The 18,652-nt window shown below is 43.9% G+C and overlaps 1 protein-coding gene across 2 annotated transcripts in view; it reads right to left on the bottom strand.

Moving 5' to 3' along the window:
* Positions 1–2,596: 2,596 nt before the first annotated feature.
* Positions 2,597–18,652, bottom strand: part of WDR37 (WD repeat domain 37) — a 62,871-nt gene continuing 46,815 nt past the window's right edge. For both annotated transcript variants that reach the window (XM_014528511.1, XM_005880451.2), the window contains exons 12-14: positions 7,488–7,622; positions 6,961–7,075; positions 2,597–3,716 (exon numbers count right to left, since the gene is read on the bottom strand). In XM_014528511.1, coding sequence (XP_014383997.1) covers positions 3,585–3,716; positions 6,961–7,075; positions 7,488–7,622 — 382 coding nt within the window. In that variant the 3' untranslated portion in view covers positions 2,597–3,584. The remainder of the gene's footprint in view (positions 3,717–6,960; positions 7,076–7,487; positions 7,623–18,652) is intronic.

Raw genomic sequence — 18,652 nt, 5'->3', positions numbered from 1 at the left:
AATACAAGTCTTGCCTTCTTGATTCTTTATACTAATATGTGAAGTTTTAAATGTAACTGAAGATGTAATTTCACCAATAATCATGTTTTTGAAGAGTAACATAGAGGGTTAAGCAAGCAGTGGAGAGTTTCTGAATGTACACTCAATGCCTGTGCAACGAGCCTTCACACCTGAAAAAGGGGCCGCTGGCAGGCAAGACACACCAGGGAGTGTGTTAACACCTCCTGAGGTTCCTGTGGCCAGCACAAGGCTTCACTCACGTGGGTCAGAACAGAAGGGAGGACCGGCAGCCACCACAGATCCTGACTTGCACTCTCCTGCAGAAAATGCGGTCGACTTTCTAAAACTGCAATTTTTAAAACTTTCGAACAAGCTTACCTGTCTGTCACAAGAACCAGACAAGCATCTTATGAGACGCTGAGGAACTTTGAGAAATACCTGTATTAGGTCCAATTGTTAATGCCCTTCAGAAAAATTTGAGATGGAAATAAAGGAATGGAAAAGCATAATTATATATCGCTTAATATTAGCCTCTAACAAACAGATAGAAAATATAACACAATTGCTCTTTTAAGTCTAGAATTTATATTTTCAAATGTGCAATCCTATAATTAGAAATTTGTTCAATTTCTACATCGTTGTGATATCCAGTAGCTATTAACAAAATTGCACCAAAATAAAACATAAAAAAGGTAAAATAATAAAAAGAGACTCCTAATAACAAAACTTTTACAATAGTAATTATGGAACATGGATTTTTAATGAATTTCATTTTGCAATGAAGACACTGAACACTTAAAAACAATTACATCAATACAATAAAAACACTTGCTTCTACACAACACTTACAAATGTGTACTTTCTCCAAAGAAACTTGTTTTTCACAGATTTAAGCAACAAATAATTTTACAAAGGATTCTTCAGATGGCAAAATATGTACAGAATCTTTGACTCTACAGAAACCAGTGTGCAGTGGTTGAAAAGGAGTGTTGCTTTGTCCAATGCATCTTGTACAAAATTCTCTATCAATGCATATTTTTCAGTAACCACATTCTCTTTGCATTATTAAATGAAATTCTGGACATCATATAGGAGAAAACAATTCCCATTTCAAAACACTATTTCAGATGAGATCACTTGTGGCTGATGACATGACAATTTCAGCCACACAAACATTCATACACTCACACATATTCAAGGATACACATGCACACACTATCACTAATCTCCTTCATGACTCCTGAAATCACCAGCACTATGACCAGAGCAGCTGGAGGGATGCCCTCAGAGGACACACAGCAGGTAGCAGAAGTGTGTCCTGCTCCTGGGAACAGCCCCAGCTCCCTGAGGCCTTTTGCACTCAAGGAGACAAGGGAGGCTGGCCCCTCCACTTAGCAACGTGAGCAGCTGTTGGCCATGAAGGGCATTGGTCTGCACAGAATTAAATGGCCATCACAACATATATTTTAAAACTTCAAAAATTTTTAAATCTTTTTATTGATTTTTTCAGAGAGCGAGGAAGGGAGAGAGATAGAGAGATGGAAACATCAATGAGAAACATTGCTCGGCTACCTCCTGCACCCACCCCCTTACTGGGGATCGAGCCAGCAACCAAGGGCATATGCCCTGACCAGGAATTGAACCAGGGACTTCTTGTTTCATGGGTTGACACCAGGCAAGCTAAAAGTTTCAAATTTTTTAATCTGGAAGAGATCTGGTTCTTAAGTTTGATTTACCTATTTGTATACATTTTTCAATGTTCCTAATGGTGATTCTAAGACAGCCAGACATTCAAATTAAAACACAAGAGGAACCCAAGAGTGTGGTTACGCAACTTATCATTAAGAACTAACTGTGCTCATGTCTTTGGAGTTGAGGTGCGGTAGAGAAGGTGTGACCATCAGCCAACTCAGCACGAGACCACTCAGGAGAGCAGTGCCTGAGCCTGGTGCTCAAACAGTGTGCTTAGGGCAAATGTCACACTTTAAAAATACAACCAATTCTTTAGCTTTAAAAATAAAGTCGCTCTAAAGCATTGCTTGTCTGTCCTTTGTTAGCAACCTCAACTCTACTAGTATTACTGGCTTTTCCTGGTCTCTCTCCCTCCCAGGCTCTGTAAATCATTTCAGAATCACCAATGACTCAGGACTGAAGTTTCAAAAATTAGCTACTGTAGGACTGAGCCCAGGCGCTCCACCCCAGGGCAGCCTGCAGCAAACGGTGCCCAGCTGTGTCACTACAAAATAGGAGACACAGGAATGGGTCGTTTTCAACATTACCCTCTTGTATCTCTCCAAGGGGCCAGTTTCCGACATATTCGAAGGATTAAAAATATGAGGAGCAGTACACTGAGATGTCTTCTTTATCAAAACTGTAACTCAACAACAACACGAACTCACAAACATCAAACACAGTAACTGCTAAGAAGGCAAGGGTGACAGGCCCACTCCAGCAGTGGGAGGGTTGGCACTGAGAGGTGTCCTGGCGGCTGAGACAGGAGCATCTTGTCACCTGTGAACTATGGCTGCGGCTGCCACCCTGGTAGCTAGCTAATGCAAATGCCTTTCCATTACATTTGCTGATTGTCTTTCTTGCCTTCTGAACTGAACTCAGTATTCCAGCTAAAAGCCAAAGTGCTTAGTTAGCTAGGCACAGTAAGACTCCCAAGTTTTCCAAACATTTATTTTTGAGGTAGTACTCATTTATTTGCATTGTTGACTCTCAAATACCACCAGAGAAGTGAACCCATGTAGAAATATGAAAACCAAAGGTGTAGAAAATAAATAAGGTTTTGTCTTCAGGTAGCACAGCCTTCTTAAAAAGGTCAAGTCACATTCAATGGATAAGTTATTTGAAACTTCTAAAAATTGTTTATAACCAGAGCTATAAACTAAAGTGCTTTAAATTTTGCTTACAATCTGAAATTGGTGATTAGAATCATCATATTTTAGAATTTGCTAATATGAGACCTCAGGGTATTGAAATGATTTTCTATAAAAAGAACAAACTTTTTCTTAAAAAAAAAAATGAATCCTGCAAACTCAACATTTGATGCTATTTTTTAACTTCTAAGATCCAGGTTAATTTCACAGAACTGTAAGAGGATGAAGAGCTGAAGCTGAATTACAACAACAGCACGTGCTACAACTTCACATGGAAGTAAACATAAAATTTTTTGCCAATCCCGCCATTCATCAGCCAACGCAAACACAGCTCTGCAGTCTCCCAGGACAAGGTAGATATGTAGGATTATTCCAGAAATGCCACAGACTTACACTCACAGTAAGTACACAGGTTCACATTGAACTCACACAAGTGTGATGCCCTCCTGTCATATGTCAAATGCCACGTGCTATAGGGAGCGGCTTTGTTCCCACTGACCAGAGGATGCCAGCACAGACAAGACGGAATAAAAACATAACCACAGTTCTGTACATCATGCAAGCTGGGTACAATGGGAAAAGGACATATACAAATCACCCTTCTCAGGGTCCAGCTCTCACAAAAATGGCTGATCAGTATGAGAAAAGCCTGCTCCAGTCACAGGTCCATGGCAAACTATGAAACTAAGGAATGCCGGCACCTTATTTTTCCTGTAACAACGCAGGGATGTTGATGTTCCAGCCTATGGCTTGCCTGTCAAACCCGCAGGTGAACAGATTGCAGGTGGGGTGGTCCTCGCTCCACGCCGAGCAGCACACCATTCTTCTGTGGCCCTATTACCAAGCACACAAACCAGGATTAGTATATTATTCCTCAAACATAAGGGCTATAAAACCTCAACCAAATTAACAACTACACCACTCAAAGCAACCAAATTGAGAGAGAAAAAATTAACACTCAGGATTAATCAGAGTGAGACAAAAATACTGAGTTGGCAGCAGGTTCTCAGGCACGAGCTGGTGGAAAGGCCGTGATGAATGAATGAGGTCAGACACAACATGAATCTAGTGAGACACAACAAAAGCACTCATGATTCTTTAAGAAAATGAGTAAGATTACAGTCCAAAAGAAAAAATAATCAATTTTTAAAATTTTAATGAATGAGTCTAGGTAAATTTGGGAATAAACTCAATAAAATTCACCCAAAGACCTCAAATATCATTTTAACAAATAATTGGTTCAGATGTTCAAGCAGTTAAAAAACACATTCGGTGTCAAATGAAAAAAAGGAAAAATGAATGGCCTTTCAAGTAGATTCCTGATAGCTTTAGAAATTCCGGTTTAATACCACAATGCTGGGAAAAATTACTGCAAAACGTACAAAGTTTACAGTGTGATGTTTGGTATATACAGGCAGAGATGCAAGCAATGCCTTAGGACACAGTCATTGTTACAGTAATACTTGGCTGGTGCTATATCATACAATAAAGTACAAGAAGGATTAGAAACAGCTAACAGAAATTTAGTAAAAGAAACCCTCAAAAGAATGGCACAACAGCTCCCTCTGGAAAACATTCGCATTTGAATGCTGCTGGTTTTAGAGAGAATCAGGCCACAAAGGGAAAGCACTGCAAGAAAGGAGCCCCAGAATGAAGGGTTAAGGGCGCTCTCCTACATCTCTTTGTTAGGGACTTGAGAAGAGAGAATGCATAAGCATCCACTAGCTGGCAGTAAAAATCAAGCCTCTAGAAAGACTAGTTCAAGATGGTAAACTCAAGACACTCACTGGACCAACACTGAGATCGCATCCTACTACCTAGTGAGGGAAAGGACCAGGCGGCACCTGCAAATGTGGGTCCAATCCAGGATCTCAGTCCTGCCTGAGCTGGGAGCCCGCACTAGGTGAGTCACCCTTTCATCTCATGTACATCCCCCGCCAGAGTGCACACAGACATGACCCAAAAAAGGCTCAGGGCACATGCAGACTTTGAAACCACTCTGTGCCCTCCTAGTCACAGAGCCACACTAAAACTTCTCCGCTCCTGCAGCACAGATCCTGTGCGCCGTCTGTAGATCACCTTTCACTGCACACTGCACCACCCCCTCCCTGAGCTCCTGATCACAGTCCACACTTTGGGAAATGGCACTTACACTTTCCCCAAAGTAAAACAATTCCATATCCTAAGCCCCTGCCCCTCTAGTGACCAAGTTGAACTGAGTTTCGTTGTCTCCTTATAAAGCTGTCAGCTGAAAGAAGCTGGGACAACATGAAACGGGGATTTCTAGCTGTGGTTCTGTGAGACTGAAAAGTATACTGATTCATCTGAAATGTTACAGGTTCAGAATGAAATGAAATGATATTCATTAACCTTAAAGATAAGTATTTTCACAAACTACTTTAGGAGGAAATAAAGCCAAGCACAGCGGAATTCTACAATTCCAACAGGGTTGAATGTTAACAGATAATTAAAAATAAAGTTGTGCCCACAGAATTAGCCCCACCAACAACTGCTGAAATCTCCCTATTTTTTGAGAGGAAACATTCTCAAAGTAATGAAGTCATACACACTCATACATTTGTTTGAAAATGCTGGCTTTCCATGTTGCACAGCAATTTATGTACTACACAGGCACAGCTATAAAAAAATAAAATAAAAGAGTAAAGAGAGAGAGCCCTTCTATGTGAGAGAGACGTTTAGGATACATCAGTGATGCTCAGCAGTTACCAAAACACAAAAATCCCAGACAAGCAACTCTAGCTCTGTGTAGTTACTCTAATTTCATGAGTAGTTTTTCTGTGACCTGCACTCATAATTAAGAAGCTCAGTCACTAACTTCAAACAGCACACGTAAGGAGCTACACAGAGAAGAACCAACCGTGTCTTGAATACACAGGGCTTTTGGAAACTTGGTGCCATTGCATTTGCTGCTCTGTTGGTAGCAAATGCCACTTGACCACCTACCTCCGGAATCGCCTGGGTCTGCGGTTCCTGAGCCCTACCTCCCACAGGGACAGCCTGCAGCTCATGCCTGCACTTGAAGGCTCTGCCTTGAAGGGGACAGGAGCAGCCACCGAGTTGCAGCCATGGTAGGAGAGCAAGGTATCACAGTGACAGACAGAAAAGGCCGAAAGAAGCAAAGGAGAGTGTGACTGTGGTGGGGCTCGGCTAGGCACAAAGGCTGCAGAGAGGCTGCCTTCATAAGTGGGAAGGGAAGGGGAGGACATTTCCCCACAAAAGGAGCCAGTATGTCACTCACTCTGGGACTCACCCTCAAATGTGGAACCACCCAGGGAACGAATCTAAACACAGGTTCCCAGGCTTCCCTCAGAGACTGAGTCAGCAGGTCTGAGCTGGTACCGCAGCCCAGGTAGCTGTGACAGGTGGGGCAAACACCTCAGTATACACTGACCCAACACCGCTGCACGGCACCATCTGGGCCAAATGCAAGTCCTAGCACCCAGGAAAGTCTCTTCTACAATGGAGTTTGTCTTGGCAACCTACCATGGAAAGGGGTTCCTGGCTAGGGGTGGAGGGTCCTTTCTTAAGAAGCTCCCACAATCCACGACACCGCTCCTGCGTGGCCACGCATTGTCCTTTAATATATTTCCAATTTGCACAAGTTCAACTGAAAATATCTAAAACTGTGCTTTCCAGTACGGCGGCCACTAACCCACGCAAAACTGAGCTCCTGAGACGTGGCTACTGACACTGAGGAACTAAACATTGGATTTCATTCAGATTAAACTTAAAAACTAATATTCAGTTCAGGTACTGGGAAACATTTTAACATTTTCAATGATAAATTTTAGGAACTCTAAATACAGATCAAATATATCCAATATATAGTAAGAAAGTAAGAGTGTAAATTTGCTAACATTTTTATATTGATGGCATGTTCAAATGTTATTATTTTGGGTTTATCTAGTTAAGTATACTGTTAAAATAACTTCTCGCTTTTTTAAAAGTGGCTATTAGGAAACTAAAATCACACGTGTGGCTCCCAGTGTGCGTCCAGGAGTCACTGATGACGGAGAAGACCTGAGATTCTGTGAATATGCATCAGCAGCACAGTTACCTGCCGGCTGCTGCGGGGGAGTCGCGCCAGCCGCACACCGGACATATCGAACAATCTGACTTGTCTGTTGTCATGGGGGAGGGCGATGATTTTTTGGCCAACGCATACATTGATCCTGCAAAGAGACAAGAAGGTTCCATATAAAACAGTGACAGCACCAGGGTAGGGTATTCCATACTATGCACACTTCATGGCAAACACAACAGTGAGTATTATGTGTCTGCAGCTTTAGGTTACAGAGACCAAGCTGCTTATATGCAACTCAAACGTACAGCATGTCACTAAAACAGAGGGGCCATAACAGGCTCATTCTTATTCTCAAAGCCCATTACACCAACCTGATTCTATACTTAAGTTTCAGTGTTTACAGATACTGAATTTGCATTAGAGGATCAATGACAAACATTTTCCCAGGAGTCTAAACCACTTTCCCAAGGTTCATTTAACTGTCACATGTACAAGACATTGTACTACAATCAACCCTATCAAGTCAAATAAACATCTAAGCAATGAGCAGCTTCCCTCACCTGTTGATGGCAGAATCCGTACGAATGGTTGCAATGGGGGATCTCATGTTCTTTAAATCCCAGACCTTCACAGTGCGGTCGTCACTGCCTGAAACAACGTTATCTCCCACGGTGAACACGGCAGAGGTCACGGTGCTACAAGTAAAGGGCACAGGGTCAGAACTCATCTAGTGTTTGGCATGGTGACAATAGTTAATACCATAACATGTACTTGAAATTTGCTGGGGGAATGGATCTGAAATGACCTCACCACACATGGGAGATAGATGTGCTAATTAACTTGACTGTGATCATTTCAGTGGAAACGTATATAGAACATCACATTGTATATCTTAAATATACTCAATTTTTACTTGTCAATTATACCTCAATAAGAAGGAAAAAACTTTAAAGATAACAAGGGAGGGTCAAGAAAACAATCTCACCATTCCAGACAACTCTGGCCCTAAATAACAGCCTCGCAGAATATTGAAGAGCCATATTTTTTCAGAGACAAAAAAATTAACTACGAATAAATAATATCTTATATATACAACCTTATCATTTCTCACAATAATTTCAAACTACTTTTATTTCTCTTAGAGCTTAAAACAAGAGATAAACTCGAATTCAGAAAACCCAGGTGCTACCCAGACCTTAGACCTAAAACTGCACCACCAGCGTCAAATCCATACTGAGTCCGTCAGGTGGGTTTCAACCCGGTACTGTCAACGTTCAGGTGACCACTGCTCATGGGGTGCCCTGTGCACCTGGGCTGAGCAGCCTCTACCTCTGCCCACCCGACACCAGTCACATCCCCTCCCTAGGTGCTAAATCGCCCAACATCAGCCACTGTGCTACACCTAAGGTCACTGTGTGTGACACTGGCAGAAAGGGGGACAGGGGAACCTGGAGCACCGGCCCAGTGACCCGGCCCAGTGACCCGTTGGAACTCCCTATTTAAAAAACAATGCCAGAGCTTGACTAGAATAAAGTGCTGCTCCTCTTCCATGCAGAGGTCACAGCAAGGTGTAAAGAAACTGCTGGCAGAGCTCTGGGAACAGCTCACGACTAGGGGCTGTTCTGAAGATTCTAGTCTTTAGGAGGTCTGGGCCAAGTTAAACTTCAGTTAACATTCTGCTAAATTAATGGGAAAAGTCTCCACAAAAGACCATCGAACCCTATGTAAATGAAACGCTGAAAGACATTAGGTTTTTAATAAATCACAGCCCTGACAGGTATTGTGGGCCATCAAAGGGAAAAGCTGGCACAGAGACAGCACCCTCAACTCAGGTCCCGTGGGGAGCAGGCCACCACAGCCGCACACTGGAAAAGCTCAGACTCTGCCAGACTCCAGTAGACTCATTTATCTTGTCGCCGCGAGCAGCCGACCATGTGCTTCCAGCTGACAGTGCGGTACCTCCTCACCGCACACCACTGCCCGATCTGGAACATTCCGCTCCCTCTGAGGGTCTCAATCAACGGAAAGACTGTAATGCTAGCACTCCTCATTAGGACTAACAGCTGTCTTCCCAGTCACACAGAGACACAAAACTGTTTTGCATAACAATCTGCTGGAATTTCATGGCTAAGGAAAAAAATATATGATGTGGAAAATGCTGGCCCGTGAAATGCTGAAGCAGGGTGCTTTCCAGGCTCCGAGTCAGGGCCTGACTGCAGAGCACCCATTTCTTACTGTAAGGTGTATTCCCTACAAAACAGAGTCATCCTTCTGCATCTGAGGAACAAACTAGAGCAGCGGTGGACCACTAGTGGTCCGTGAGGTCCAAAAGGTTGGCGACCACTGGACTAGAGAGCAGGCACTCGATCCAGGAACAGAAAGGGCAGGGCACCCTTCCCTGGAACAAAGGCTGCATCTCCCCAGTCCACAGAGCCATCTGTGAAAAGCATATCAAGCAGCAACCAGTGTGGCCTTCTCAATGGCCGTCCACCTGTTCAGGTGCGCTGCAGTGTTCACGTGAACGTGCAGGTCCAACACTTGTGTGTCCAGCAGAGGCTGATGTGACAAATGGACCCCAGCACTTTTCCACCAGCCAAGGTAGAGCTCACACGCCTACACTGGAAACCTGAACACGCCACCTGACCCTGTCGTGGCCTGTGTACAAAGCCAGCACATCACCACATTCCTTTCCAGGTCATCACCACTTCACAAGCTGTTTTAGAAATTAAGCATCTAACAGATGGCACCTTCCAGGAGACATGGCAGGATCCTGGAGAGTATGCCCTGACCAGGGCCTTTCCTACTGTGGCTTGGCAGAGTTTAAGGAGCTCATGTCAGCCTGTCCTGTACAACCCCAGATACCTCAAAGAGAAACAGGAAACTTCTTCAAATAAACACACTTCTGAATATTCCTTGATGGCTAAGTCCCCAAAAAACAGACCCGAAGATAAAAAAACATTCAAAGGAAGAGTCAAATTGTATCACACGTGATTCTTTTTCAGGACTGAAAATTCCACTCTTGAAAAATGATGTTCAGGTACCTACCACACCAGCCACTAAATATTCTCACTTGGTTGCTCTCCTCTCTACACCTCCCTCTTCAGGACAACCGGGAGATTTCCTTTCTAATTACTGAAAGAACTGTCCATCCGAGGAGGATTCAGAGCACTACGGTGTGCCAGGCCTGCTTTCTGTGAGAGAAACCCCAACAGAGAGGGGTGAAACCACTCCTGGTGATGCTGACACTCTAGTGGAGAAGATGGCAGTGGTCCTGGCTTTAAAGAAACTCGCTGCAGTTTTAGGGCCTGTAGTCTAATTCTAGTGGCTGAAATGTGCTGCTGATTAAAAAAACAAAAACCCTGCAATGACCAGCTTTACTACCGACCAGAGAGAAGGGCTCTAAAAGTAGCTTTAAGAGTGTGTCAAGTCCTAGCTGGTTTGGCTCAGTGAATAAAGCGTCGGCCTGTGGACTGAAGGGTCCTGGGTTCGATGCCGGTCAAGGGCACATGCCTGGGTTGCGGGTTCAAACCCCAATAGGGGGCGTGCAGGAGGCAGCCGATCCATGATTCTCTCTCATCACTTATGTTTCTCTCTCTCTCTCTCTCTCTCCCTCTCTCCCTTCCTCTCTGTGTGAAATCAATAAAAATATACTTAAAAAAAAAAAAAAAAGTGTGTCAAGCCCTAGCTGGTTTGGCTCAGTGGATAGAGCATCAACCTGAGAACTGAAAGGTCCCAGGTTCAATTCCAATCAAAGGCACATGCCCAGGTTGCGGGCTCAACCCCCAGTAGGGGGCGTGTAGGAGACAGCTGATCAATGATTCTCTCTTATCGATGTTTCTCTCTCTCTCTCTCTCTCTCTCTCGCTCTCTCTCTCTCTCTCCCTTCCTCTCTGAAATCAATCCTATATAATAAAAGGGTAATATGCAAATTGACCGAATGGTGAATTCACTGGTTGCTATGATGCGCACTGACCCCCAGGGGGTAGATGCCACTCAGCCAGAAGCTGGCTCAAGGCTGGCGAGCGCAGTGGCAGTGGAAGGAGCCTCTCCCGCCTTGTCAGCAGCACTAAGGATGTCCACTGCCGGCTTAGGCCTGCTCCCTGTGAGCGGGCCTAAGCCGTCAGTCAGACATCCCCCAATGGCTCCTGGGCTGCAAAAGGGCGCAGGCCAGGCTGAGGGAACCCCGCCCCCCCCTCAAGTGCACACACACACATACACACACACATACTAGTGGCCTGCTGCACGAAATTCATGCACATTAAAAGGGAACTAATTGGAGGAAAGAAAATTAGTAAAATGTATATAAAAATCTTCCTCCTGTCAGAGTCTGGGATACACCACGGGACCCAGAGTCAAGTCCCCTCCCACCCGCATGCACCTCGAAATCACGCGAGACCCAGACCAGCCGGCCCAAACCCCATTGGGCGAGATCCAGACCCGGCGGGCCCCACCCCCGTCAAGCCCCACTGTGCGGGGGGCACAGCCTCAGGTCTGGGTCTCCTGCATTTTCGAAGCGCGTGCGGGGGGGTAGGCGGCGACTTGACTCTAGGTCCCGCGGCGTGCCCCAGACTCTGACAGGAGGGAGATTTTTCATACACATTTTACTAATTTTCTTTCATCTCTGACACTTCTATTATAGAGAAAGGGCAAATAGCAATATTAAAAGATTTCCTCTAATTAATTCTCTTTTAATGTGCACAAATTTTGTGCACCGGGCCACTAGTATGTGTGTGTATATATGTATATACATATACGTGTGTGTATATATATATGTGTGTGTGTGTGCCTAAGTGACAGTTACGACCACTCAACCGGTTGCTATGACAACACACTGACCACCAGGGGGCAGACGTTCAACACAGGAGCTGCCCCATGGTGGTCAGTGCACTCCCACAGCCAACCTCCTGCAGTCGGTCAACCTCCTATGCTCCCTCCACCCAGCAATTGGGGCGGGCTGGTCAACCTCCCACAGTCCCTCTCTCTGGCCATCTAGACCCAATCAGACCCAATCAGCCCAGATCGCCGGCCAGGCCAAGGGACCCCATCCGTGCACAAGGCCTCTAGTAAAAATATATTTTCTTAAAAAAAGTGTGTGTCAAAACAGTACGTTCAGTTAACTTGGCTAAATTCTCTTCCTTAGTATCCTATTAATTAAGAACCTTTTGCGCCCTAACCGGTTTGGCTCAGTGGATAGAGCGTCAGCCTGCAGACTCAAGAACCTTTTGCCCTAACTGGTTTGGCTCAGTGGATAGAGCGTCGGTCTGCAGACTGAGGGGTTCCGGGTTCGATTCCGGTCAAGGGCATGTACCTTGGTTGCGGGCACATCCCCAGTGGGAGGTGTGCAGGAGGCAACTGATCGATGTTTCTCTCTCATCGATGTTTCCAACTCTCTATCCCTCTCCCTTCCTCTCTGTAAAAAAATCAATAAAACATATTTTTTTAAAAAGAACCTTTTTCCACAGATTTATTCAAAGATGATAGTTCCACAGAACCTGATTTAAAATGATTACAGAGAAGATAAAATGAATAAGGTTTATATGCTGATTTCCTGCTTGTGATACCAAGGTCAAGATTCACTTCCTCTCTGGGAAAACTGACCCTTGTTTCATTTTTACTGAATAATATAACAGAGAACCATAAGTTCTGAATAGCTGCAATGGCTTCAGTAATTTTACAGAAATCTGAGAGAAATGCATTCCATTTAAATTAGGTGAGGAATGATTCTCTCTGGTTTTAATCACCTGACTTTCCATTCCCTTATTTTCTGAATCCAAGACTTTGCCTATTATATACTCACCAACTAACAACAGCCAATATTTCGACATCACTATGATAAAAATTGGGAAGAAAGAAATTTCAAAGGTTTTTCTTAAATCTTCAAAAGGAAAAAACTTCACATCAACTTTGAAGTAATATGATACAGACAAACCCTGTTCATCAGAATAGTTAGAAAAATAAAAGTCAGAAATATATCAAGAACTGCAAGTTTTTTACTCTGAAATATACTAGATTAGCCAAAAATTGCCAAGTTGAAGGAAAGTCACTGTTGCTTTAATTGTTAAGACATCACATGGAACCACATTCCCAGTCCTGGGTGTTTAGTGACACCCCACCCCCCACCCCAGGAGACTCTTTACTTCACTGGTAATAGAGGAAGCTTGGCCTGAAGTGTTGCTCAGCCTAGAAAATGGGGTGACCACCAAACACAGCCCGAGATTGTGTGCAAATAGATGCATGTATGCCCACAAGAAGTGGCACAGGCTACAAAGAATGTGACTTGTGCAGAGAGGTATAACCGTGTGCAGGGTGCCCACCAGAAGTGACATGGGTTACACAAATTGTGATATATGTGCAGATGTGCATGATCCAGACCCGGCATGTTCATCAGAAGTGGCACCAGCTACATGGAACATGACATGTGTGCAGATAGGTATATACATATACATATAAAATAAGCCATAACTAATGTTTTTCAAATCAAGTATTTGAGTTGATCTCTGAAAGACTGAAAGGAGCAGAATCATGTGGCCCCAGGAAGCATCCTCGGGTTCCCCATGTGGCAGGGAAGATGACTGAAAGTAAAATTTTACTTTAAAAACTTCAGAATTAGTTATTATCACAGCCCTTCAACACCTTGTGTTTCTTTATTCATTTAGAGGAGCCACCCAAGTGGTAACTGCCTGGTTCTTTTCTAGATCATGTGTAACTCACACATTTTACATGTTGGTTGTCTGAGGAATGACTTTGAAGGGCCCAGTGTGGTATTAGAGTCAGAACATGCAGCTCCCACACACAGCTGAATGGGAGAAAGCATAGATGTCGACTGGGTGATGATGTAAGCCCACCTAGACTCCGAGTGCAGGGCCTGAGCGCACAGACCACAAACACCACCATCTTTCCAAAGATAAGCCCCACCTCTCGCAGCAGCTCCCTTCCCTACTCTGCTAACTGTGCATCACTGCTCAGTGGTTTCTGCCAACACATGGAACCTGGTCCAGACACAGTTCATGTCTGTCTTCATGAGTCTGTAACAATACAGTTGGCATGTTTTTAGTTTGTTAATAACCTGACAATTCTTTTCTAGGTCATCTCAATAAAAGAGAAGCAACCTGAATAGGTCCTAACAAAGCCGAGAAGTAGGGTGATTTAATCGCACTAATTTCCTTAAAGTCCTTATTTTATTATGTACTGATCAGCCCTTTTTTAAATGAGAAATTTTAAAAGGGTAAATGGAGAAGTATTAAACCTCCTCTTAAACTATAAGCTATACTTTGAGTTGGAAACAATCTTTAAAAGTATCAACCAGGGGATTAAGTAAATTACTGCATCCAAACTATAGGCCTCTTAGAAGCAGAGGTGGAGGGAAGAAGGCAACTCCAAGGTGCCGACGCAGAAGAACCTTAAGCCTCTCTCAGTGAAATACAATGAGACTTGCAAAATGATCTCACTTACAGAAAGTCACCACTATGTCCACGTATGGAGGTGCAAATGCACACTCCGGCAGCTGTGGCTGCACACTATACTGACCAATGTCTCCTCACTCATCTCCATGATGATAAGACAAAGCAGTTAATGCAAAGTAAACTTCCCAAAACAGCCTTTACCACACCACTGCAGTTAAGTCACATTTCCGCCAACATTGCTGCCACTCCTTTTCTCTATGAACTGGGTGGTAGGTATACGCTAATGAAGCTGGGAAAACCTTAAATGGGGCCGCACATTGGAATTGCACTGTCCATATGAGTTTTTGCTTTTATGATAACCTTAGATACCAACAAATTATTGCCAGGAATTACATGTCTCTAACCTTTCTCAAATAAAATTATTCCAGTCTATCTAATTAAGAAGATAAAACCAGACTTCCAGATATATGGGTTAAGGGGACACAAAGCTGAGAGGGGCTTTAGGTTCTGTTTAGTTTTGAGGCCCCTGCAATCCTGCAGGTCCTTTTCTTTCTTGGGCAGTAATTCCAGTCCTGGGGCACTTCTGAGGCCGTCCTACAGCCCCTATAAGAAACCTCGAAGTACAGTACCTCCTGTTGCCACAGGCAAGGGCTTAAAAACTATCTCCAAGAGTAATGAGCTTACAAACCAAGTGCAGTCTACTAAAATTTTTTAAAAGCACTTAGAAATTATGACTGCTTTAAAGTTATGACATTTTCATATGTTTCATGCCAAATACCCAGGGGAGATATTTAGTACAAATACAAAACCTCCAAGGCAGTGTGCCAACAGACGGCTGCCCGTCCCCACCACAGGCCTGCACACACCAGACTCACTGACCAAGCACAGAACTCAACACAGTGAAAAATCAACCACCACCTGGTTATAAATGTCATGCTATCAAAACACATTTTCTCTTTAAAAGCATTTTCTCTTAATAGCACAACACAAAATTCAAAGCACATAATCTAGACCTTAGTATTTAGTACTACATATCTCCTCTGGGTATTTGAGAATAAAAGCATATGAAAATGTCATAACTTTAGAGCAAACATTATAATTTTTTTAACTAATATTTTTAACGTCTTATTAGATGTGGTGTTTTTCTTTCTTTAGAAGTGCTGAAGTTCACATGGGGAAGTAAAGTTGCAAGCATACGGAAAGAAAGCAAAAAAGAAAAAACTTGGTGTTTCAAATATTTTATCCATGTTGAGCTAATTTCAGATTTTTTTCAATGCCAGAGTTTATTCACACTTGTAAATACCATCAGTTGGGTATAGACTAGAGTCATCGGCCACCCATGGGGGAAGCTTAATGGCCCTGTGACAGCCTCAACTGTCAGTTCCTTTTTATAGTAATGGAAACAAAACGAAACTAAACTAAAAAAAGGGGGTGAGGGGGCCTTCTACCAAGCTCCACAAGGAAGGCACTGGTGCTCGAAGGCAAGAATCTGGGTCCTCCTATTAGAAAACAATTTAAATGGGAATGTCTCACACTCCTTTCAAAGGGCAGTTAACTGGATTTAACCTAAATACCAGTTTTATCATAGCAAGAGGTTCTTGCAAAAATGTCTGTGCATTCACAGCCCTCAGGGCGATAGTCCTGGAATGACCTTTGTGTGGAGTCCCACCCAGGAAGAGCTTGTACCAACACACAGCAAAGGGGCAGGCAGGCTACCCAACTAGACTCCTTCAAATAGCTCACTTACTAAAGAATGGCATCAGGTGAAAATAATGACTATATAAGGGTTTGGCTTATTTCAGATGAAACCACAGGATTTTATCCCTAGTTTTTGAGGATGAGGACAGAAATATATGAGAAATAAACTGCCAACAGCTGGAGAATTCCAGGAATCTAGGACAGTCCCAAATTTCCCCATTAAACACTTCTATTATTTCCAAGACAGTACACACTACAGTTTCGCATTCCTGCTACTAGGGAAACAGTTATATAAAGTATCTATAGTTACTTTTCATATAAATTGGTACACCTTGGGTCACTAACAGCTAAGCCAGTCAAATAATAACAGCCACAGTTACACAAGTAAATCCTGTTATGGTGTAAATCCTGTTATGGTAAAATTCCCTTTATAATAAAGAGATTTCATAATACTGAGTAAAAGTAAATGTAACACATCAAAAACGAAAAAGACATGTGCATATTTGTCCTTTCTAACAATCCTCGATGAAAGCCTAAACAGAGCTTACATCAAGGAGCTCCGACACTGTCCAGCAAAAACGATGCAGCACAGAGTTCAAGGGGACCCACTTGGTAACAGATTTTCATCTTATTAGCGAAGTGTTAAGTCTCAAACTCTATTTATTCAGAAAAAATCTCGAATCTATGTAAAAGTACAGAGAGAACAGAGAAAAATGAAAAGACAAAAATCATCTCCCTCCCAGCTCCTAGAGAAACTAGTTATAACACTAGGCCAGTAATGTTGAAGCCTGTCTGGCTACATCTTTCCTTAAGACAACACAAGACAACACACAGAAATTCAAATTAACTGGATGGTTAAGTGAATTACATCATGAAAGACATGAGATGCTAATATATGTCACTAAGAAACTTGTGTTGAGTTCCTGGAAATGAGAATATGCTGAGATATAGTTTTCCAAAGTGTACTCTATAACAAGTTAACATGAAATATACTAGTGACCCGGTGCACAGATTTGTGCACATTGAAAGGAAATTAATAAGAAGGTGGCTGGCAGGGCGGGACTGGGCAAGACAGACAGAACACGCCCTGGAGCCAACCTCCCATGGTCCCTCCCCAGTGTCTTCGGAGTGAGCGGGGTCCCTCTGGCAGGTGGGGTCCCTCGGCCTGACCTGCGGGGATCGGGCTGAAACCAACTCTCCAATATCCCCCCAGGGGTCCCAGAGTGCAAGAGGGCACTCTGCAAAGTTGCTGTCGTACAGGGTGTGGAATGCAAACACAAGTGTGCCGTAAACCAGATTCAGGGACAACAGTGCCCCAGCAAGAACATAACCCACGGCCAAAGGTGGAATCGCACAACCCCAAGAGGAATCAGGCTCCCTCCTCTGTTTTCGGGGTGTACCACCTGAGAACCGCCACTGCCAAGGCAATGGAGCTCGGAAGTTCCTGCATTGAGCATCTGCCCCCTGGAGGTCAGTGCACTTCATAGCGGCCAAACAGTCGGACACTTAGCATATTAGCCTTATCCTATCTAATAATAGACAAAGATGCAAATTGACTGTACCTTCACTACGCCCACCATTGGCTAATCAGAGCAATATGCAAATTAACCACCAACAAAGATGGTGGCTAATTTGCATATACCAGCTGGGAGCGAAGACTGAAGACACTGTAGAAGGAAGCCAAGCAACGAAGCCGAGGTAGCAGAGACGGGCGGGAGAGAAGCGGCAGAGAAGGTCGGGGTAGGAACGGCAGAGAAAGGCCAGGTAGGAGCGCAAGAGAAGGGCGGGGTAGGAACGGCAGAGACGGGAGCGAAGCCCTATTCTTGCAGGAATCTTCCTGCAAACGGGCCTCTAGTCCTATATAATAAAGAGGGGATAGGCAAACTGACCATCACTCCACCACAAAGGTGGCTGCGCCCACAGCAGAGGCAGGGTTTCCATAACACAAGATGGCTGCACCCACAGCAGAGGCCAAGTTCCTGTAACAAGCCTTAACAAGCAATCAGCAGGGACCTGAGGCTGCAACCCCCATCTCGCCCCCATGCCCCCTGCCCTGGGCCAGGGGACCTGAGGCCGCACCCCCTGCCCCAGCACCAGGCCGGGGGACCTGAGGCCACACCCCCGCCTGGCAGGGCTTGACAGGGGACCTCAAGGTGCATCCCCCCGCCCCAGAGACATGACTCTGGGTCCCTTGGTGCACCCCAGACTCTGACAGGAGGAAGATTTTCATATACATTTTACTAATTTTCTTTCATCTCTGACACTTCTATTATAGAGAAAGGGCAAATAGCAATATTAAAATATTTCCTCTAATTAATTCCCTTTTAATGTGCACAGATTTCATGCACCAGGCCACTAGTAAGTATATATATATATATATATATGGTCATGTAGTTTTAAGAAATACTGATCCACTAAAACAACACTCCACATGAGACTTTTCAGGGCAACACCAACAAGTAAAGAATAGCAAAGCCAGAAGAACTGCACACCTGAGTTTATCTACAATAATAAAAGAGAAACATGGTAATTAGCGTATGACCGCTACCCTTCCCATTGGCTAATCAGCATATCCTTATACAAATTAACTGTCAGCCAAGATGGCGGCCAGCAGCCAGGCAACTG

The sequence above is a fragment of the Myotis brandtii genome, unplaced genomic scaffold (assembly GCF_000412655.1).
Source record: "Myotis brandtii unplaced genomic scaffold, ASM41265v1 scaffold639, whole genome shotgun sequence".
Taxonomy (NCBI): Eukaryota; Metazoa; Chordata; class Mammalia; order Chiroptera; family Vespertilionidae; genus Myotis; species Myotis brandtii.
This window is presented reverse-complemented; position numbering and strand designations above follow the sequence as displayed.